Source organism: Amphibalanus amphitrite, unplaced genomic scaffold (genome assembly GCF_019059575.1).
Source record: "Amphibalanus amphitrite isolate SeventyFive unplaced genomic scaffold, NRLGWU_Aamphi_draft 000959F_arrow, whole genome shotgun sequence".
NCBI classification, from domain to species: domain Eukaryota; kingdom Metazoa; phylum Arthropoda; class Thecostraca; order Balanomorpha; family Balanidae; genus Amphibalanus; species Amphibalanus amphitrite.
Window position 1 is genome coordinate 1 of NW_024882453.1, and position 21,286 is coordinate 21,286.

At 49.0% G+C, this 21,286-nt stretch overlaps 4 protein-coding genes across 21 annotated transcripts in view; 2 read left to right on the top strand and 2 right to left on the bottom strand.

Annotated features, from left to right (window-relative positions):
• Nucleotides 1-77: 77 nt before the first annotated feature.
• On the top strand, nucleotides 78-3,459 carry LOC122368580 (rhophilin-2-like). Its single transcript, XM_043342644.1, has 3 exons — nucleotides 78-2,095; nucleotides 2,408-2,560; nucleotides 2,847-3,459. Exons 1-3 carry the CDS (start codon nucleotides 1,775-1,777, stop codon nucleotides 3,060-3,062), a joined length of 690 nt encoding a protein of 229 aa, XP_043198579.1. The 5' UTR covers nucleotides 78-1,774; the 3' UTR covers nucleotides 3,063-3,459.
• A 281-nt stretch (nucleotides 3,460-3,740) lies between these two features.
• LOC122368581 (zinc finger protein 511-like) lies at nucleotides 3,741-8,061 on the bottom strand. 3 transcript variants are annotated; one of them, XM_043342646.1, is made up of 4 exons: nucleotides 7,976-8,061; nucleotides 5,359-5,564; nucleotides 4,892-5,099; nucleotides 3,741-4,620 (listed from the first exon to the last, which is right to left on the bottom strand). In XM_043342646.1, the coding sequence occupies exons 2-4, from the start codon at nucleotides 5,541-5,543 to the stop codon at nucleotides 4,273-4,275; spliced, it is 741 nt and encodes a 246-aa protein (XP_043198581.1). In that variant the 5' UTR covers nucleotides 5,544-5,564; nucleotides 7,976-8,061; the 3' UTR covers nucleotides 3,741-4,272. The 3 variants fall into 3 exon arrangements, with proteins under 3 accessions (XP_043198581.1, XP_043198582.1, XP_043198580.1); XM_043342647.1 differs by lacking the exon at nucleotides 7,976-8,061 and adding an exon at nucleotides 7,908-7,973; XM_043342645.1 differs by lacking the exon at nucleotides 7,976-8,061 and adding an exon at nucleotides 7,922-7,943.
• Nucleotides 8,062-11,483: 3,422 nt separating this feature from the next.
• Nucleotides 11,484-15,328, top strand: LOC122368583 (protein SYS1 homolog). Its single transcript, XM_043342666.1, has 3 exons — nucleotides 11,484-11,806; nucleotides 12,136-12,203; nucleotides 12,412-15,328. Exons 1-3 carry the CDS (start codon nucleotides 11,645-11,647, stop codon nucleotides 12,653-12,655), a joined length of 474 nt encoding a protein of 157 aa, XP_043198601.1. The 5' UTR covers nucleotides 11,484-11,644; the 3' UTR covers nucleotides 12,656-15,328.
• LOC122368582 (septin-7-like) overlaps nucleotides 13,844-21,286 on the bottom strand; it is a 44,371-nt gene continuing 36,928 nt past the window's right edge. For 6 of the 16 annotated variants that reach the window (XM_043342660.1, XM_043342652.1, XM_043342654.1 and 3 more), the window contains 7 exons: nucleotides 20,840-21,092; nucleotides 20,105-20,242; nucleotides 19,525-19,623; nucleotides 19,055-19,173; nucleotides 18,361-18,496; nucleotides 17,882-18,045; nucleotides 13,844-15,463 (listed from right to left, as the gene is read on the bottom strand). In XM_043342660.1, coding sequence (XP_043198595.1) covers nucleotides 15,424-15,463; nucleotides 17,882-18,045; nucleotides 18,361-18,496; nucleotides 19,055-19,173; nucleotides 19,525-19,623; nucleotides 20,105-20,242; nucleotides 20,840-21,092 — 949 coding nt within the window. In that variant the 3' untranslated portion in view covers nucleotides 13,844-15,423. Of the gene's footprint in view, nucleotides 17,485-17,881; nucleotides 18,046-18,360; nucleotides 18,497-19,054; nucleotides 19,174-19,524; nucleotides 19,624-20,104; nucleotides 20,243-20,839; nucleotides 21,093-21,286 lie in introns of all 16 variants that reach the window. The other 10 variants (XM_043342655.1, XM_043342648.1, XM_043342653.1 and 7 more) reach the window with 3 other exon arrangements.

Genomic DNA, 21,286 nt, shown 5'->3' on the forward strand with positions numbered 1-21,286 from the left:
TAAATGGACGATAGCAGTTGACGTTAAGCTAAAGAAGAAGAACAACAACAGCAAAACATATTTATACTTTCGGAAGCGAAGAATAATCACACTTGGATGTGTTAAATTAACCAGCAACCTTTCAAGGACAAAATCATGGACTTATCAGCCTGCGTGCCAAATTCTATAGTCGGTTGCTAAGGATAAGAAATAAACAAATAGCTCAGGCCTAGAAAGAGCTGATGAATGGGTCTCGCTCTCAAATGTTTGCCGGGAATAACTCGATGAACATGCTGAAAGTTCCTAATGAATATCGTCGTCAATATGTACCAAAGATAATGGAAAACTTATTTTCCTATCAAATGTTTCTGGATAAAAAAAAAACATTTAATAAAACAGTGCAAAGATACCACCTAAATAAGCAGTGTCAGATCCGTGTTTCGCTGTCGCACTCGCGGCTTCCCCGTGACATTCCTGGGTTTCTCGTCATATTGGTCGACCATCACCACATCCTCATCAAAAATGTGTTTACATTTTACTACGCTATGTATTTACATTTGGAAGAAACCAGGACAGACAAAAGTTTAATTCCCTACGTTAAATCCAGGACAGTATTGTTAAAAATAAAACTGCAATCCTCTTGAAAAGCCATGACAGTTTCCTCGCTAAATAGTTCCAATCTTTCTCTCCTTGACGCACAGGATCCTATATATCGTCCCCAAATCCTTACGAAAAATCAATGATCAAAACAAATCTGACATTAAATCGCGCGCTTTCCGTTGAGTGTTCTCGCCCCCCCCCCCCTTTAATTTAACGTGTCAGTCATCCTAAATCCATACCCTAACGGTACCCAGACCAAAATAGGAAGGAATTTTCTATTCATGTAAGATCAGAGAGAAACATCAGTGGGTCGGAGCTGGGCAAAAGGATAGAAGGTTAGCAGCCCAGCGCCCGACCAGATCCTGGCCAAACCTTGCCTGAGCTGATGGTGAGGCTGCAGGTGGCCAGCGGCTGCTGCTGCTGACATGGCTGGCGGTCCAAGGTGGTCGGCCGCCCTGGTCTCCTCCGTCGCTGCTGGGTTGCACGCCCCGACTCTTCTTTCAGCGCCGCCCGGTTGACGGGCCGTGCGGCCGGCAGGGCCGGCCGGGCCCCGCCGATGGTCTACCGCTGCTGGTGAGCCCTCCTCCTGTATTGCAGGGCCGTCCGGCCACACGGGCCGTCCGGCCCAGCCGACGTCCTGCCGTCGATGGTCAGCTCTCAGGCCAGACTGCAACTCCCGACTGTCCTCTTCTCTCCCCCTGGCCTCGTTCTCCCTCGGCTCCCCAGTGCAGCTGCTCATGGCTGACAGAGGCGTCTTCAGGTACTGGTGTTCGTCCTGGTCTTCGCGTGGTCTCCTCCTTCTCCTCCTTCCTCCGCCTCTGCGCCCGGGTTGTTTTGACGGCCGGGTCCCCTCTCGCCCCGGCCGTACCCTTTTGGTCCGGCGTGGCCCGGGGGCTGTTTGCCGGCGCGGCGGTGCGGTGACGCCAGCGCCGGCGCCCAAACCCCGGTGCACACGCCGTCGTCGCCATGAGAGAATGTTGGAAATACTCGTTTAAAATGTAGCGCGTCAGCGTTACAGAGACATGGGGAAGGAGAGGGAATGGGGAAGGCAGGTTCAGAGCATCTCACTTATCTTTCATGACGTTTTATCTATACTTCTGGCACAACCGAATATCGATACAACGAATCCCAATCTCAGCAGCTGCGACATGGACCCTTCAGCACAGCTGCTGTACCTACAGGAGTCTGAACTCTGATGATTGTCTCTGATAAGACTCGGAACTCAATCCATGAGTCTCAGAGTTATTCGACGCCATGGTTATTGACCATTTACCCGCGCCCTCTCGCAGGCGGCTCGGCGCGGCCGCTCGCCCCCCGTCCGCCCGAGTTCGGCCGGTACCCGGTGGCCGACCCGCTCCACCGGCTCGGCCCTCTGGAGACGTTCTCTGCGCACCACCGCTGGTCGCAGCCCCGGGAGGTCACTGTGAGCCGGCGGCCCGGCGAGCCGCTCGGGTTCAGTCTGAAGAGGGAGGCGCCTGTCGTGGTGGTGGATGTGGAACAGGATGGAGCGGCACAGGTGAGCATTGGGTGGCCTATGTGGGTTTTGAGGGGTAGGTACTCTGCCGGGGTTGTGGGAATGGCAGTGTTGAAATATAGATGGATCGCATGATGTTTTTTTTTTTTACTAAGAGTGAGAACTCGCATTGCGGATGTAATTCGTTAGAAAGCGTTACGCCGCGGCTTTCTGGTATAAAATAACGTTGCCAAAAAAACTTTAATCGTTAGCATAGATAACATGAACTATCTATGTCGTAAGCGTTCCGTCGTTTCACTCTCAGTCAGTCTGTATCCGTTTTCAATCTGACGTGCCTGCGCCCGGCGCCGACAGAGAGCTGGTCTGAAGGACGGCGACTATATTGTGGCCATAGGGGAGCAGGACCTCAAGTGGAGCGGTCACAGTGACGTTGTGGACCTGCTGAGAAAGGCCGGCACAGAGTTCAGCGTCACCGCGGTCACGCCGCAGCACCGGGCGGCACAGCAGGTGAGGAAATACGTGCAGTTTGTGTATGTGAGGAAGAGAGCAGTACATACAATAGACGGGAGCACAACAGATGGTCCTTAAATCGAATTATTTGAGGACTCTGACTGAGGAGGACTGTTTCAGTTTGTCGTAAGCTCAATGCATGTACGATTGCTTACAATACAACCCTCATCTCCCCACAGAGACCCCATTTCGGCAGCCGAAAAGTTCGCTAACTTCCCCGGACGATTCATGAAACGGTTCACCTCCGGGGTCAGCTAACCGTCCCCTTTCTCTCCTCCGACAGCCGAAGAGTCCGCCGGCTACTCCAGACGGCTCGTGGGACTCTGTATCCAGTTCAGGAGTCAGCTCAGCCGCGCCCAGCCGAAAACAGAGCCCGGCAGGCAGCGTGGCCAGCACCGCCAGCAAGACGGCCGCCTCCCGGCGACTCTCCTGGAACCCCTTCCGGCGAGCAACGCGATCCGACTCCGGGTCGGGGAAGACACGCTCGGCAGCCGCGTGACGGGCGTCACGGAGAATCCGTGACGGGCGTGATGGAGAGCCACGTAGAGATGTTGTTTTGTGGTGTGATGAATGAAATATGTAGTCTTCCGACGTGCAGGAAAGAGCGGATTCGAGACGGGTTGTGCCCAATGGTTGTGTTGGGACTGCGAACCCCGGTCAGTGTGATATTTACCCTATAGATGGCTGCCGATATGCCTAACCCACCTAGCTGGCTGATTGCCCAATAGGTTAGGGCACGACAGTCAGTTATATTTAGAGAGTCAGGTCGTTGTGCTTGCCTGTTTGTCGCTATTTACCCAGCCCAAGACCTTTTTAGGTACTGTGAAGTATGCCATGCAATGCGTGAAAGAATTTAATGATGTTGGTGTTAAATAAAGTTATGCCTAGTGCCTACAGACTACAGTGTGCCGTGGGAGTTTACATACGCTGTCTTGTGATGCGCGGGACACAGCTCAAAGGCTTGAACATACCCTTTCCGCAGTCAGGAAATCGCATGAATGTCTACTCATACATATCAAATTAGTCCGCATCAATACGAGTAGTACGCAGCTCCCTGCGAGCTATTGATGCGAGCGCAATTTAATGTGTATGAGTAGACACTCGCACGCCATTTCCTGACTGCGAAAAGAGTCTGGTTCAGCCTTTAGAAACCACAAGTTCAATTCAGCCTAGATGCCTAAGAACATGACCTTTATCAATATATTTAAGTTACATAATGACAATTCCATTTAGCCATCGCCAACGTGTTCAACAATCCAAAATTACAAAAGCATGTATTACAAGGAAAATAGCTAAACAGATATTCTAAGGCAAGAACTCATGACCGACTCAGCTAAAAGCTTACGCTGCCCAACTTACACGGTTTGGAACACGAGGAAAGTTGTTCAGGGGCTCGAAGTTGTGCCCGTTATTCACGTAGCAGACACTCAATCAAAGTCAATATAGTTTTGATGGGAATGGCAGAGCACAGTAGCACGCACTGTGCTCTGCCACACTGTGCTCTGCCAAGTGAGGATGCTAGCGCATAGTGATATGAGCAAAGCTCGTAGAGCAAATGAACCTACAAAAAATGAACAGCTCTGACAGAATGAACATTGGAATAAACAGTATCATAATACATAAATCGAGCATCCATCGCACACCCCGCAGTCCCAGAGAAGCGTGCGAGTAATGCACAACATACCTTTAGGTACATCACCAAGTCCATCTCAGAGCGTCTCAGGCTCCAGCGCCGCCGCTAGGCTCGCCATGTCGATCTCCGAGGCGTCTCCATCCGCCATCTCCCGACCGAGCGACCGTACTGCTCCGGCCCCGAAGCTGACACCGTGCTCAGGTACCGTATAGGAGAACCGGAGTCGGGGCTGCGGCCGGGCGGGCACAGAGGAGGAGGATGAGGGAGAGGGGATGAACGGGGAGGGAGCCGGAGGGGCGGGAGGTGGCGGAGGGGACGGGGAGTAGCAGAAGTCGGCCGGGAAGCAGTGGTGGACCGTGCAGTGCTCCCGCCTGGAGTCGGCGTCGGCGGAGAGGACGTCACACGACTCCAGAAAACAGCGGTACTGTGGGCACACAGACACGGGAAGGCGATGTTTAACAGGAGAAATCAACAACGAATCGGTGAATTTGAAAGCCGGTGACTAAATATTTAAAAACCATTTACACCTAAACAAGAGACATTATCGAAAATAGGGCTAAAGAAAATAGGGCTTACCAGCTGCACCGTCAGCCGTAGCTGAGCTATAGCACTAGCACCATGTAAGCCACGCACTATAAGGACCTCGTCTCGCCCCCCCCCCCCTCCTCCCATACCACACCATCACGTTCGCTTACCATGGGCTGTCGCTGGGCCCGCACAGCAAACAGCGAGTCGTGGCTCTCCTCCAGGTGGAGCTGCAGCAGGTGGAACGAGGGCAGCTGAGCACGACACAGCCCGCAGCTGTGTCGGTGACTGGTCGAATAGTGCACCTCCTGCTCCAGGACTGAGCCGAGCCAGCGGCCGCAGCCGGGCACCGCGCACTGGAACCGGCTCACCGGCTCACTGCCAGGGTGGGGCACGTTAGATTAGCATCAGCCGACAGTCAGGGTTACACTTCAGCAAATTGGTACATATTACAAACCATGTATAATATACCCATGTATATGAGTAGATGGCTAGGTTGTAGGATTAGTTATATGAGGTATATGTGGCTAGGTGTATGAGATGTTACAGCACATCGACCGAAACTAAATCATAAATAATCACCAATAGAAAGCAAATAGATTGAAGAGGATAAGCCAGTGCATACAAAAAAGCCCACCTTTTATCAGGCAGAGTATCATCATCTTCATCAACAGCAACATACTGAAGTTGCATTCGACAAGCTTCATTGCCTTCTTTATATAGGGGATCACTAAATGGATGTCTTTTGTTAGCAATGCTTCTCAAGTATGTCCAAACGGAATCCTCTTTGTTCAGTGGACTTGTAGACGTCTCCATTTTCATTGGTAGGTACTAGTCAGCAATCTGAAATAAACTCAGAATTTAGTCATTGTAGGTATTAGATGCAAGCCAATTGTTATTCATTCATTAGCATCTGCCAGTTCAAGTTACCATGTCCCAAGGAGCATTTGCAACTTTGACAAGCGACCCTAGGATGCTACCTACCTACTAGATGTGATAAAAACTGACCAGATTGTTTAACTTGTCTGCAAAGCTGATAATACTCAGATAAGGTTCTACATAAACACTTAGTATAACTGTTGTGATTCCCACTTGGGAAAACACATTTCATAACATGAAGATACTCAGACGTGCAGGGGATTAAGCTGGGAGACCAAGCTTGTGGCTTGTTTTGTCTTCATGTGTCTTTGAAGTCACAAGTCTGGTACCCTCTTATTGAGTTGTTTGATTGATGCCTGGTTCATAGGCCAGTCCAGTTAAAATGACAAGGGCTAGCAGTTCGCACCATCAGAATCAAATATAGGTAAAGCAATCTGGCCTCAGGGCTTAAACACAGGACAGACTAGCCTCAGCCCTCAGGTTCTCATGGAGCTTTAGGGCCACACTTCACCTCAAACCTCTTTTAACCCGCGCGGGGCTGGGGTCTCCAGCCGAACGCGCGGGGCTGGGGGGGGGGGTAAATTTTACCCCCCCCCCCCTGTTATCTCCCGAACTAATGGTCCGATTTGGAAAATTCAAACGCCAATCGAAAGCTCTCATCACGAACTACTAAAAACATGTACTTAATTTAAAGTTTGAGGTCAAGGTCAAGGTCAGGTCAAGGGTACAAATTACAAGTTTCTACAGTATCGGCCTTGCACCGTAGTTGCCGAAGAATGGAGTCATGGACTGAGACTGATCGCCCAAAACGTGTTCTTAGGCTACCAAGACAATATTCGTTGCATACAATACCATTCAGAGGTCAAGGTCAAGGTCAGGTCAGGTCAGGTCAGGTCACCAAAAAACAAAATATAGAAAAGGGCATGTGCGACACATGTTTTATGGGTCATTTTACTCATAGAATTCAATAGGCACACTCAATAAGTGATATGGACCACCTCTGGATGAATTTCAGGTCGAGGTCAGGTCAAGGTCAGGTCAAGTGAGGTCAAATTTTGAAGTTGGTTGTTAAGGCCTAAAAAGGTGTCTATCTGATGCAGTTTTTCACGGCGAATCGAATGGTGCTATTTTTGTTTCCGTACGAGGTCTAGAACTTCCAAAAAAGTCATTTTTCAAAAAATTTGTGTGTCGTGACATCATAAAATTTTGAATAACTCCCACATTTTTGAATCGATTCTTCTAAAATTTGGTATGTAGGTGCACATAGACCACTTCTCTGGCATATATTCCGGTTTTTTCGATAGTTTCAAAATTTTGGATTTTATAATGATTTTCCCAAAAAAGTCAGTTTTTTGAAAAAATTTAGGCCAAAATCCAAAATTTTCAAAAAACCGAGATAGCCATTTGATAAACAAAGTAAAATTACGTATAACCTTTTTTGTTACGTCTTGATTCCTTTAAAAATGAAGATGCTAGCGGCGTTTGAACTTTTGCCGTTTTTGAGGCGAAAATGGCGAACATGACGTCACTAAAACGTCAATTTCTCAAAAAATTTCCGACGGATTTCGCTCAAATTTTCAGGGAACGTGTCAAATTGATGTAAGAAAAGGTACTGAAAGTTTGGCGGCGCTGCGCGCCGCCGTTTTTGAGATATCGCAAAAATTCGCGAGGGGGGTAAAATTTACCCCCCCAGCCCCGCGCGGGTTAAGGAAATAAAGTATACCACTTTTGACATGAGATTTGAACTGGGATAGCAGTTTTGAAGCTCAAGATGAACCTAGTACAAATCAGGAGCTTTTATGGCCCAACAATTAGGTATCCTAGGCCAAGATATTCCATTCCCTGTTTTGAAATCAGTGCTTTACGCAGGAATTAAGTGCCTTACAGGATAATACCAATAATGTATCCACCTGTCACAGAGGCCAGTGTCAATCAATTAGCATGCAGTTAGTTTGAGTTTAGAACTACCAATGCAACATTATTAGGAACCCGTAATAACGAACACGTAAGCTGCTGGCGCTGCCACAAACACTGTTTAGCCTCTACCAAAGATGGAATATAGTTTTTCCTCTATAAAAATACTTCAAATTCCTTTAGTAATTAAGTTATCTTTTCCTGAACATTAGCATCAAAAACCACAAAATTGTAGCAAAAAATAGTTTGAGGAAAGTGATAGACATGAGACTTTCAAAAGCCAAATAATGAAAAGTTAAATAGTCCTCCATGCACATAACACGCAAAAATACTGGTTTTTATTTTGGAACCCACAATACCATAAGCCATAAGGGCTGAATAACAATTACCTACATCAACACCCTTGCATCAACATGAATAACTGGCGCACACGGTGATAGAAAAGTACTGGCAGGAATTACGTTCTATTGAGCAGACTGAGTTGTGCTTACGACGGTAGATCAGCCAATCAAACGCTTCATAGCGGAAACTATAGTCGCTGACGCTGATTAGTGATCACAAATGAACACATTTCAAGAATTTACGACAGTCTTTAGTGCCGAAGTTCACGCAATCGAAAAAGTTATGGAGCACATCAAGGCAGAAAAGATTGATCGAGCAACCATCTGTACTGATTCGAAATCCGCTCTTCAAGCACTGGAAAGGACCGATAATGTTACCCACCACGGTATCTACAATATTCTCAGGATCACATCAGATCTCAATGAGGGCCAGCATGTGACCCTTCTTTGGGTTCCAGGTCATTACGGTATTCAGGGGCGTAGGCAGGGGGGGGGCCACTGGGCCATGGCCCCCCCCCTTGGGCGCCGAAGGCGCCCTTTGCGATTGGAGGGCGCCGAAGGCGCCCTCCAATCGCAAATGCAATTGTGATATAATCGAATCGAAAAACAATCGCGACTGGAGGGCGCCCTCCAATCGCGAATGTGTTTACAGGGAAAATACGGATGGAGGGCGCCCTCGGAGGACGCCCATTCCAAATACGCCCTCCAAATACGGTTGGAGGGCTCCCTCGGGCGCCCTCCAACCACATTTGTAGGCTGTAGCTCTCTAAGCGTAACGGTGGTCGCCTATGTAAGCCGCTGTCCTGTAAATAAGCGCCCTCTCACCCGAAGGCGTCCTCCTGTAGGTCGCCACCCTGCTACACATTGCCGCCCTTCTGCTGATCGGCGTCCTCATAATTATTGGCGCTCTTCTACCTATTGCGCCCTCATGTGAAATTTTGAAGGCCGCCTTTCTCCCTTTTGGCACCCTCTTGTTCAGTGCCGCCCTCCTACCTATTGGTTCCCTAGTCCTTCCTGTTGAATGCTAATCGGGGCCCTTCTCCTATTGGCGCCCTCGTGTTGATCGCCGCCCTCCTAACCACTGGCACCCTCCTGTTGATCACCGCCTTCCTATCTACTGGCACCTTCCTGTTGACCAGCGCCCTCCGCACAGACGCCCTCCTGTTCGTGTCATCCTCTTGAGCAAAGGCGCCCTCCTCACCATTGCCACGCCCATTTTAATCGTCACCCTTCCGCTCATTGGCGACTTGCAGTTGATGACCGCCCTCCCACCTATTGGCGACCTCTTGTTGATCGCCACCCTCCTATTGGTGCTCTCCTGTTCCTCGCCACCCTCTTACCTGGTGGCGCCCTCCTGTTGATTGTTGATCGGGGCCCTCCTACCTATTGGTGCCCTCCTGTTGATCGCTGCCCTTCTATCCATTTGCGCCCTCCTGCTGCTCGCCAACTTCCTACCTATCGGTGCCCTACTGTCGAAACTCGGGATGTTGATCGGGGCTCTTCTACCTATTAGCGCCCTCCTGTGGATCGCAGCCCTTTTACCTATTGGCAACATCCGTTGATCGCTGCCCTCCTATCATTTATTTACTCCTTTGGCATGTTCTTCAACTTAGTCGTTCTATTGCACATAGTTGATGTCTTGCCTGTGAAAACTGCCACAAATGAACGTGCATTCAGCACAATGAATGAAGTACCTATACCTACCAAAACTATCTACGCTCTACGATGCATAAAACACGTCTTTGGTCTTAACGGATTGATCCTACTTTACGTGCATCATGGCATCTATATGTATTACGATTAAGTATTGTCAACAGGTTCGGCCGCAACAGCAGGCATTTGAAGTTTCGGTGATTGAAACTGGTTATGTGGGTACACTGTATGCACCTGTGAGAAGGCTATGAAGGCTGGTCTGAGGTAATTTGGATGATGTTTACGCATCTCGCGCTCCGGTATCAATCCGATACGGTGATCTGGTGCGTAGATATGCCACCGCTAATAAACTTTTATACATCGACACCCATGAGCCAAGCTTTCTATACAGTTTGTGTGGCAGCGGCCCGACCAAACCTTAGGTATTTTTTATACCTTCAAATTTGGTAAAAGAGCGAGAGGAGCTTTGAACAGTGATCGTATAAAAGGCGTGCCTAAAAAGCGGAGGAAAAGGTTGTTTTCAAAAATTTCGCGCGCCTTCGGCGCAGCATTTCAAGACCACTCGACCTTTTGTGACCTGGAGTTTAAAGAATACACACGATGCAAAATCAATGCAGCACGACCTATACGAGGTTACGCAAAAAAAAAACTGGTGGCATGGTAAAAAACGCCTCCCAACCCCCCCCCCCCCCCCCGTTGAGTGATTTTTTATCTCGCGACCGTATGGCGCCCTCCTTGGGTGAGGTGGCGCCCTCCAAACCCTTGGCCCCCCCCTTCGCGATTTTCTAAATACGCCGCTGACGGTATTGCAGGAAATGAACGTGCGGATGTCCTCGCAAAGGAGGCTGCAATGCGACCTGATCCAGTTGTGGAACCTATGGCCCAAGGGGACGCTATTCATATGATAAAAATGAAATTCGCCGAGTACCTTCAACGCAAATGGGACCAACATCATGCTGCACATATGTATGCGATCAAACGAGAACTTAGAACATGGGTCACATGTAACCAACCAGACAGGATACGCGAGGTGACCCTGGCCAGATTGAGGTGTGGTCATACTCGCCTCACCCATGGCCACCTTTTTGATAGGACGGGCCCTCCGATTTGCCACACCTGTGACACACGCATCTCCGTAGAGCACATTTTGATCGCATGCACGGCATTGCATCACGAACGAAGACACATCACTAACTATCTTGCGGTACAACACCTTAAAAACGACCTCCCGACGCTTCTCGGGGACGACACAACATTGACAAACCTGGTACTTGATTTCGTCCTAACATCACCCTACTCAGAGCTTCTTTAACGGCCTTGACTGTTAGCAGGCGCCCGTTTCGCTACCACCAGGCTGACTTGTGATACGGGATGGGTCGGGTTTTTCGCTGGTGCCGAAACACAGAGCTTCGGTGGCAGACGGGTTTTCTCCTGCCGCTGGAGCAGGCTTAGAGGCTCAGCGGCCCAGCGAGCTACACCAGCGGACCCCGGCCGCTGAACAGCGGCGGCGGCCGGGTTGAACGACCACAGACAACCGTCGGCCGCCAACTGCAGCAGCGACAGATTCCCCATCCTCCAAACCATTCCTATTTCCTTTCATCGTGACGCTTAAACATTCACAAACCCCATCCCTCCCAGCGACATATCCCCCACTCTTCAAACCATTCCTGTCATCCAACTCTCGTAACCTTACCATTCACAAACTTCCTCCTTCCCTCCCTTCACAAACATCAATTTACCGGTAAGTTTCACTGCCATTTATGTGTCTTAACGTAAATTCATGGGTTTTTTCCCATATTCATGGCATAGTACATGGATATGGGTTTTCCCATGTTGTCTTGCTGTAAAAGTGGCCACCGGTCTTAGTTAGGACGGCCGGTTTGTTTTGCGCGGCGTAGTTAGGTCGCCGCCCTCCTCGCGAGGCCGGTAACGTAAGTTAGGGCCACTAAAAAAAAAAAAAAAAAAAAAAAAAGACGTAACAACGGACGTGACTGTGCTAGAGAATCGCTGTGTTGTAACGAGTATAGGCTGATTTTCTGCCGGAATTTCGATCAATAGGTTACCGAAGATAGATGGTGTCTTATGCTCGGCTTCAGTGAAGCTGCTTAGCTTGTGGTGGTCCATACATTTTCTGTAATGGGCGGTCATTTTCGGCACACCAAATGGGACCCATTTTTAATTATCAGCCAAATTGTTTGTCTTCAAGCTCTCTACTACTTAGGTCTTGGAATCTGGCTGATACTGATGAATTTCATCACTGGTGATTTATTATCCTCAGATACTGTGTTTAACTACCAGGTAAGCAGCCTCAGTGTCCTGTGTTGGCTCTTTCCTCATATCTTCTGGTGAATCAGAGTCAGTTTCCAAGACATTTACTCTGCATATGATGGTGATTGGGGAATGTCACCATGCTATGCAGTTGCTAATTATTGAATTCTGGCAAGAAATAAAAGCTGGAATAGTTACACTACAGATTGTCAGATTAATCAATTGCTTTTTGCTGGGAGGTATGCCATTTTAGTTTTTACAGACTGATACCTTTTTTATTTTCTTAAGAGTTCCCCAGTAAATGCATCACCTGTGAAGTAGTTGTGACATCAGTTGCATCACCAACTGTCCATTTTCAGGTTCTCAACCTTTCGGAGGGTCATGGCAGGATCATCTCTACTGCCTATGTACTGAATGCACTGTTCAGGTGAGCCACATCCGTCATCCATCTAAACTTATCAGTCTACATCTACACATTGTTTCCTCCTATAGAGCATAGAAGACTTGCACTTTATCAACCTATTGTTATTGTACCAGACATAACTATACTCATCACTCACCAAACATTCAGCCATGATGTAAACTGCTGACTGCCAAGAGCTGCCACTTACCATTGTCCCCTGTGCCTACCGCAGCGCCCTGGCTCTCTGGTGGGTGGTGCAGCGGACCAAGCTCTGCCTGGACTTCTCATGCACCACTCTGCTCTACCACGTACTCCTCTGCTGGGCGGTCAGCGGCCGATGGCCAGCCAGCGCCACCTGGTGGCTCGTGCAGCTCGTCTGCCTGGGTCTGGCCTGCGTGGGAGGTGAGTTCCTCTGCATGCGAACAGAGCTGGCCGCCATCCCCGTCGGTCTCGGCGGAGGACGGGTGGATTTGTGACACCGGAGGAGGAGGGGAGCCGCGTGAGCATCACGCTTGTCTCCCTGTGAGGTTCGTCTCTCAGAGAGTATCGTCTCTCGGTGGGCCTTGTCTCCCCTGAGAGACTGAGGACGGTCCAGTGAGACTGCCGACTCTGGCTCCCAAACCGACTGACCGGTGGGCGACTCGTCGTGTGGTCGTTCAGCCATCCAGTTAGCCGGTGAAAGACGTGTTCCGGACTGGGGCCGCGCTTCAGGTGACATGAATCGCGAGAAGTGTGAGTGAGACGTGAGCGCCGACTTTGACATTTCTACTCGTAAAGCGCTGTGCTGAATGAGTGTGGCGATTCACTGTGCTCGTCATGGATACTATCAATGAAGACATAGTGATGAGACGAGGACCTGTGAAGGCGAATGTCTCAACATGTGTCTGTGAAAACGGGCACGGAGTCGTTGAACTTGTCTCAGGATCCGTACGTCCGCTCAGCAGATTGTACGGTTTCTCGAGCTCATGTCTGCGAGACTATCTGGAGCGTCTAGACGGAGTTCGAAGCCACCCCCAGGGTACGTGGTCATCGTCTCCCAGTCTCTTGGGGACCGGAGACTGAACTGTCTCCCTGGGAGCTCGTGTCTTTTCTGTGTCCCGCAGGGGCGCATATCGTCATATGTCACTGTTCTGTTATCAATGGCATCAGTTGCACGGTTCTGCTAAGTCGTATTTCATCGTCGGAAACTCCGGAGCTTTAAATGATTGCTTGCTTCTCTTACTTTGGAGTCAGCTGTTGTGTTCCAGAGTCGAATAAGGTATCAGATCTGAGCATACCTACCTTAATATGACACATATTGACGGGATAATTTATATGTGTAATGTAACCAATCAATTAATGCTTATTTGATGATTGTTTCAGAATGTACACAGTGTCAGTCATATTTTTAATAAAATACATTTCGTGAAGAAAATCGCATGTTGCCTGGCCTTACTGCAACTCTAACGTTAAAACGTTATCATGATGAAGTACCTCGCTCTAAAAGATTGCTGAATGAGTACCGATGAGACCAAAATGGAGTAGATTTTCTAATAGCAAGTGACGTTTATGGCCCGGAATTTCATCATACCACAGATGCTGACTCACCTTATGACTCACCTTATTACCCACCTTTCATCAGTCAACTTTTCCCACTGCAGACTGTCATCAAACTCAGGGACATCATCAGTGAATCTGAGAATGTATTTGTCAAATTTGATACTACAAATATGGGAAAATACAGTTGACCTTCACATCACGCATGACTATAGTCCCGGCACACCACCGACCGACTCAGACATATCCTAGAAGCGAGCTCTCCGAGACCAGCGGCGCAGCAGACTGACGCAGCGATCACCACATTGGTCAGACACCGCAGCGATTCGCACCAGTGCCGTATCACGAGTAACGACATTGACATGTACAGCATACAGCGTAGATAGGTGCAGTAGCCATTAGATGCTTAAATGAGTTGCGTACGATTTGTTTATCTTCGGCCTCACAAATTGTTGCAAATTGTTGCTAAGACAAAATGCATTTGATTGATTGAAGTTGTTCCTGGTTAACGTTGTTATTGATAATGAGTGTCGTGCAACGTTCGCTTACTGATTAAGTTATTATTTGAGAATGCAGTCAAGCAAAAATCACAAAGGTATAGACTTGTTGGCACTGTCAGATATTTCGTAGCATTTTAATAGCCACGGGAAGACCATTAACTTTCAGTGACCAAAGCCATTCCAAGCGCCAAATATCCTACAACCATTCGCAAGACAAGCAGCTATGCGAACTTAGCTAACACAAAACACCATTCGATGTAAGGCGTTTATCATGTAAATGATAATATCTAAGACACGTATGTATACGCAGACGCACAAGCGAAAACATAAGCCTTACGAAACTGACATCTGGCTGACAATAATGCATGCAAGGGCGTCACAGTAAATACGACGGCAATATCGACCTCAGAGGCCTGTATTTAAAATGATCTAGCCGTCTTCTGAGGATCACAAGCTAAACAAACAGGCAAGTACAGGCCAGGGTTGGTTCCAGGTCAAAATCGGCAGCAGACATTGCGTCTGGATATTTCTGCCGCGAAGCACATCGCCAAACATAGAACGCACCAGCACATTGGTATAGTGAGCCACAAGTACAGCGCTCGGTACGCGTCACCTTGCATAACACAGCATTGGCGAGGGGTGGGTCGCAGTTACAGTCCACACGGGCGGCACGCGTAAAGGGCGCTCCATGTGGACACTCGGTCCAGTCCACAGGCCTGTCCACTGCTGGTCCACAGGTTCGTCCACTTCCGCAGCACCCTCCCTGACAGCACGTCCACAAAGTCACGTCTCTCGTGTAACCCTTGACCTTTCACTGACCTCGACCTCTCACAGGTCACCCAGTACCGCACGTTAAGTACTGACTGTCGACTGATAAGTACTGACTCATCACCTGTCTCATAGATCCTTCTCTATCAGCAGCGCATCTTTGACTGCCACCTCCGACAGACCGAGTGGCCCGAATGCCGAGCTTGTCACGCGGGGTTGATGTAGGGTGACAGAGAGCTGATGTAGGGTGACCGAGCCGGGCAGAGAGGTGACTGAGCCGGGCAGAGGGCAGCCACTGTCTCAAAGCCGAGCTCCAGGCTGGCTGTACCGCCAGAGCGCTGGGGCGTTCAGCGGACCAACCACCACATTCGGGCGTGCCTCGTGCTGAGACACCGCCACAAAACCCGACACAGAAGACACGTACGAAACAGAGACAGAGTCTAGAAGAGGCCCTTTTTCTTCTTTTTCCCATCTACTGTCCTGTAAGAGAGAGTGTAGAAATTAGGAAGAAGGCAGAACCGACACCTCAGAAGATAGACACTAGGTGGATCAAGAAGACCTCTACAACATCTATCTAAGCTATATCAGTAGTCACAGAACTTAAAACCCAAACGACCAGTGTGTTGTGTACGATCGTGACTGAAACCAATTCAACAGAGGCATGCTTTCTAGAGGGCACAATGACACCAACTAGTTCATACTTTTTGTTCCGGAGGCAGAAAAGAAACATTGAATGCCATCAACTAGTTCATACTTTTTGTTCCGGAGGCAGAAAAGAAACATTGAATGCCATTTCTAGACATCTCAACGAAAACTGCAGGCTATACATGTCGGTGCCGAGGCTTACGTGCCTCGTTTCTGGCACCGTCTAGGGCAGGCAGCTACATAAAATAAAATAAAACAGAAGGAATTCATAAACGACAATTAAGGCGAGGGAGGGCTTTTCGACAGGCAGTTGTGCAACTGGAATACCTCCGGGACGGTGGAACGGGATTCACCGACTCGGATCCAGCAGTGGTCGATGATGCACTGTATTCGTAACATGACAATTGAGTCTCATGACACGAGCGCCGTGCGACTTTTTCAAGCTCTCGTGCAGGCGACGATTTTTTTTTTTTTTTGTTACAAAGCGATTTTAAAGACGCTTGACATTTTGTCAAACGACATTTTGCGTCGTTTTTTTCTGAGTACAATGAAACATAGATGTACCTAATGGTGATAAAATCTGGGGCTATGAATAAAACTTAGTCTGTCGTTTTACATTTTAAGCTATTCTAAAAATAAAATAAAAAGCTTTTTGAGTAAAGTGCATTGAGCTATGCCAGGGCTTAGCTTATTACAAGATGTCGCTGACAAACGTGCAATGTACTTAGGCTGCCAGGCAGGCTCACAGACAGACATACATACAGGCAGGCACAGCAGGCTCACAGACTGGCCTATACATTCAGGTGCTGACAGACAGGCACACAGACGGGCACTGCGCTGGTCGTGCGTCTCGGGCACGCCGAGGAAAGAGTACACTGAGGAGTGTCAGGCACAGGCACTCAGGAGTGTCAGGCACGCGGACAGGCACTCAGCTGCCGGGCCAGGCAGGAGGCACACCTGACAGGCGGGGCATGGTCAGTTTCCACCGGCCCTTTCCGCCGCTGTAACAGCCAGAGAGACGGGAACCGCTGTCAGATCGGTGTGGAGGGTGTCATTTTGGTGGGACTGCTGTCTGCTTGGTGGTTTAGAAAAGGACGCACTATGGGCTCGTCATGGCGCACTAGCAATTATTCGTTCACAGGTAGTTTGGGTCGTAAAATTGGGCATGGTAGGTAGATAGGCATCAGGTATAGGTTGCATCATGTTGAACATCTTTTGCGCCCTTCACCACGGAAGAACAGTCAGAAACTAAGACTAGAAGAGAACCGAATGTTTCGACCTGCTCCGGAGCCTCCACCAAGCCTGTGAAGCTAGCTTTAAAAGTACGTGTCACCGCCACCCTCTCTGACCATGCATGCAGTTGGTAGGAAGCCTCTGGGCTTCAGCTTGGACGGAGGACAGGAGATTCAGGTTCAAAATCACAGCTGGGCAAGCTCTTCAAACCTATCACTCTCCGTTCTAAACACACAAAACAGTCGTAGTTGTCTAAAAATCAACACACCATCGAGTGTCACACCCTGTAAAATGTTTTCTGTAAGGTTCTAAGACGAACTGCCACTCATCATGCCAATCGCGCCAGCGATTCGCGGATCGATATTTACACGAATAAATCTCGCAACGAATCTCAGAAGGACTCTCTGAAAAGAATCCAATGTACGGACTCCATGGTGTTCCTCTGTTAGTTCCCGTTCAATCCAGCTATGATTTAGTGTTTTCACTGCTGCTGACAATTCTCTGGCGGCCGGTGCAGACGGACCGACAGCCTCTGTCGAGCTGAGAGTGACTGGCTGCGCCGCAGAGCGCGCGGCCCGGCCCCGGGAGCGGCCAGGCTGGCCACGCTCTCACAGAGGCCGCTGCTGTTGGTAGGACCCGGCGAACACGGGGACGGTTAGAGCGAGATTGTCTCACGGTCAGAGACCCGGCGCACCCGGAGACGGTCAGGGGGTTGATTGGACGGGGAGACGCGCCAGGGAGGATGGTATATGTTTGCAGAAGGCAGGTCAGCATGGTGACGGCGAGTTTAACGAGAGGGGATTTCGTGAGAAGTGGAAAATACTCGTACACACACACAACTTGGATGGCTTGAATCTTGATCATACTAACAATGAAAAATCACGAAAAGACATACTGCCGCATATCAACCGTCCCCTGTCTCAATTTGTTCATAAGTTATATGACCAATGGTCAACAATATTGTCGTCTTCCTACCTGAGAGTGTCCTCTCGCTCCATCCACGAAAACGTCACCACTTACTCTTTGCTGTTGGACTCCAGCTCCCTGCGTCGCAGCTGGTCCAGTGTGATGCCGTTCAGCCGCTCCCACTCCTCCTTCTCTCGCTGGAAGGCGGCTTTCTCCTGCTCCAGTTCCCGCCGCTGCTCCTCCAGCGGTGCTAGCATCTGCTCCTCGCGCCGAGCGAGCTGGGGGAGGGGGGGGGGGGGCTGCTGGTCAGCGGCGGGGAGGTGGCAGAACAGAGCTGTTGTGTGCATGAGGAAAGTATTCGTGGGTGGGATTGCAAAGTTTCAAATATCAACAGAGAACTCGGAATCAAACGACAGAGATGCACCAAGAACAGCAAAGCGACTCGATACAGTGGTGTAGCGCACGACACTGCGAGGTTTATGATTTAGAGCAATTCCATAACCATTGAGCGACATTAGGCAATGCAAACTGAATGTGTGTACCTCTTCAGCTCAAGAACTCGGTTCACTGAATGGGCTTGAACCGTGACTTACGTCAGCTTCGGATTCCTTTAGCTTGTTCTTCTTTTCTTTGACCTTCATCTCAAACACCTGCTCCATTTCGGCCTCCATCTTTTTCACCTTGAGCTCGTGTTCCCGCTTCTCCTCTTCCATCTGGGCGATGGGGTTCCTAAAATGATTTTTAGGTTAGACTTTATTTTGTACTTAATGGCATAAACACGAGCAATTGCTTATTTACATTGTGCATGACCATGATTATCATACAGGTTGATATGTATGGCATGAAGTGTGAACATTCTGACATAACATGCTTCATCGGTGTACGAGTACCTACCTAGATCAATGTAATACCAGATACCTATGTGTGCCATGATTATCGACTATTGGTTTAAGGCAGGATCACAATCCACGGTACACGACGGCAAACAGCATAGAAGACATCTTATTCCACAAAATACGCACAACTGCCTAGCTATTCTGACGTGCTGCCGTGCGGCACAGCCTAGCAACAGGCGTTTTAGTGCCGTCCGGCACAGCCTATAGTTACAGGCGTTTAGTGCCGGACGGCGCAGCCTAGCTGCAGGCGTTAGAGCCCGGCGGCGCAGCCTAGCTGCAGGCGTTTCAGTGCCGTGCGGCACAGTCTAGATACAGGCGTTTATGCTGCTGCCACCTGTTGGTAAATATGTAAGCTCTATAACTGTCCATGCATAAAGCCAACGGCGCTCACTTGTTGACGATCTTGGCTGGCTTTCCATCCGTGCCCAGACCGGCCAGCCGTTTACAACGGAAGTTCTCGTAGTGCACTGCATTTGTGACGTCTCGCAAGTCCATCATGTGAGTCCGAATCTGCGGGAAAATATTGCATGGTGATCCTGCTCTGGGGGAGGGGGGGGGGGGCTCAGGAAGATGTGTCATGCGTATTGCATAGGGCGTTGACTGAGTATCTATCGCGTCTTACCAAGGTGGAACAATTATTCATCTTTCACAAAAGCGCGCAATGTGAGTGATGGTTATACGGTTCCTACTAATGAACTATTTAATGATTTATGAATAAAACAAGTAATTTTATCTCCTTATTTATCTCCTTAAAAGAGTGAACTTCCAAATTGCAACATGCACTCGTTGAATAGATGTGCAGCGGAATGTCGATCATTCCGCGGTCCGTCATATGTATTGTAGACCGTCTGCACTACGTACCAGCATGTTTCTGAGCGGGATGAAGTCGGAGTGTTCCATGTTCTCGATCTGAACCACGCCCCACGGGTAGCGACGACCGCGCACCTTCTGGCCGTCCACCTGTTTAGAAGAGACGGCCGGAGGAATTGATAAAACAGCGCTTCTTTTGTGACTAATAGATTACAAAAACATTCGCATATCCAAGGAATGAAGCAATATCTAGGAGATATGTACAGCATGTGCATCTCGTTACATCTGTACGATTCGACTCCTCTATCTTCCTATCTCCATCTAACGCTATAGTCTATCTGTAGCTTCTATTCCTCCCCCTTCACCTGTTCTATATTCACTGCCTCCTCTCTCCCTCTCCATCTCTCTCTTCCTCTCGTCTCTCTCCTTCTCTCTCCCTTTTTCCACCTACTCTTTCTTTCTCTCTTATCTCTCTTTTTCTCTCTCTCTCTCTTCTCTCTGTCTCTCTCCCCGTTCTCTCTCTCTCTCCTTTCCTCTCTCTCTCTCTCTCTCTCTCTCTCTCTCTCTCTCTCTCTCTCTCTCTCTCTCTCTCTCTCTCTCTCTCTCTCTCTCTCTCTCCGCTCTTTCTTACCTCCAGCACGGTGTTAGCTCCTACCACGGCGAACGGCACTCGCTGTCTCATCGCCCTCTGAAGGCCGCTGTCCTCGTCAGTTGGACAGTCGGGAAATTCGTAAATGCGGATCTTGTGCTGCGCGATCTCGTTCAGAATCTGGTGGGGAGATAAAAACATACCTATGGTAAATACTGAATGATTAGTTGTTTGGTATATGAAAGGCGTATCCGTGTCAAGCCTTTCAATATCTGAATCATGTAAGCAAAGCTGCAACAAGACGACCGCTTTTACTTTTACATTAAAATACCAGAGCATGAGTTGTATCATGAACAATCCCGCTGAAAAAGCCAAACAGGACGAGTCATCAGCACTGCAAAGTCCGCCAGTAATGGCACACTACTCGTGTTTGGCTAGCTGATGGCGGTAAACTAATATGAGTCGCGGTGCTCAGGGATCTGTCATAAACTATCCTTATCAAACCAATCAGGGCTTATCATGTCTCGCTGATGTGTGTCGTGCACCACAAAGGTGCCATTCATATCGTCACACAACACCCAGCAATGATGGCGATTTCTTCCTTGAAAACGATTTCTGGCTAATTTCAACTCATTCCTATGAATATCTTTATTTTAATGCCGATTGCTGATTGAGTGCTAGTGCTAGCTTTATAGTGGTATGTAGTTAGTGTTAAGACTGAGTGCTAGTGCTGAGTGCTTAGTGCTGAGTACTGACGCCTTACCATCGCACGCTTACCTGTTTCTTGAACCTGGTGACCTCCTCTGGTGTCATGGTGTCGGCCTTGGCGATGACGGGCACGATGTTGACCTTGTCGTGTAACCGCTTCATGAACTCGACGTCCAGAGGTTTGAGACCATGTCCGGAGGGCGCGAGGAAGTGCAGACAGCAGTGTACCCGAGTGTCGACCACCTCAGTGCGGTACACCCGACTCTCGGCGTTCAGGTACTCCTCGTACCGGGACTCGATGTACTCGATCACCGGCTGCCAGCTGTGGTACGGGGCATAAGGTATAAGGACTGTTGGTACTTAACAGTATGTACGGTATAGTCGACTACAGAATGATGTTCCACTTTTCACAGGCAATTATTTGCCTGGAGTGGTAGGCTGTGCCGCATCACACGGGCTGAGTTAACAAATTATAGCTTTGTCCCAATGCTCACAATCGACACGCTTAATTGCGTG

Bases quoted from the DNA above. Each gene is read 5' to 3' on its own strand.
- LOC122368583 (XM_043342666.1), top strand. From the start codon at position 11,645: ATGGGCGGTCATTTTCGGCACACCAAATGGGACCCATTTTTAATTATC. The intron at 11,807-12,135 runs GTAAGCAGCCTC...GTCCATTTTCAG, and splicing joins ATACTGTGTTTAACTACCAG to GTTCTCAACCTTTCGGAGGG. The intron at 12,204-12,411 runs GTGAGCCACATC...TGCCTACCGCAG, and splicing joins GTACTGAATGCACTGTTCAG to CGCCCTGGCTCTCTGGTGGG.
- LOC122368581 (XM_043342646.1), bottom strand. From the start codon at position 5,543: ATGAAAATGGAGACGTCTACAAGTCCACTGAACAAAGAGGATTCCGTT. The intron at 5,100-5,358 runs GTGGGCTTTTTT...CCACCCTGGCAG, and splicing joins GATACTCTGCCTGATAAAAG to TGAGCCGGTGAGCCGGTTCC. The intron at 4,621-4,891 runs GTAAGCGAACGT...GTGTGCCCACAG, and splicing joins GGGCCCAGCGACAGCCCATG to TACCGCTGTTTTCTGGAGTC.
- LOC122368580 (XM_043342644.1), top strand. From the start codon at position 1,775: ATGATTGTCTCTGATAAGACTCGGAACTCAATCCATGAGTCTCAGAGT. The intron at 2,096-2,407 runs GTGAGCATTGGG...CGGCGCCGACAG, and splicing joins AACAGGATGGAGCGGCACAG to AGAGCTGGTCTGAAGGACGG. The intron at 2,561-2,846 runs GTGAGGAAATAC...CTCCTCCGACAG, and splicing joins AGCACCGGGCGGCACAGCAG to CCGAAGAGTCCGCCGGCTAC.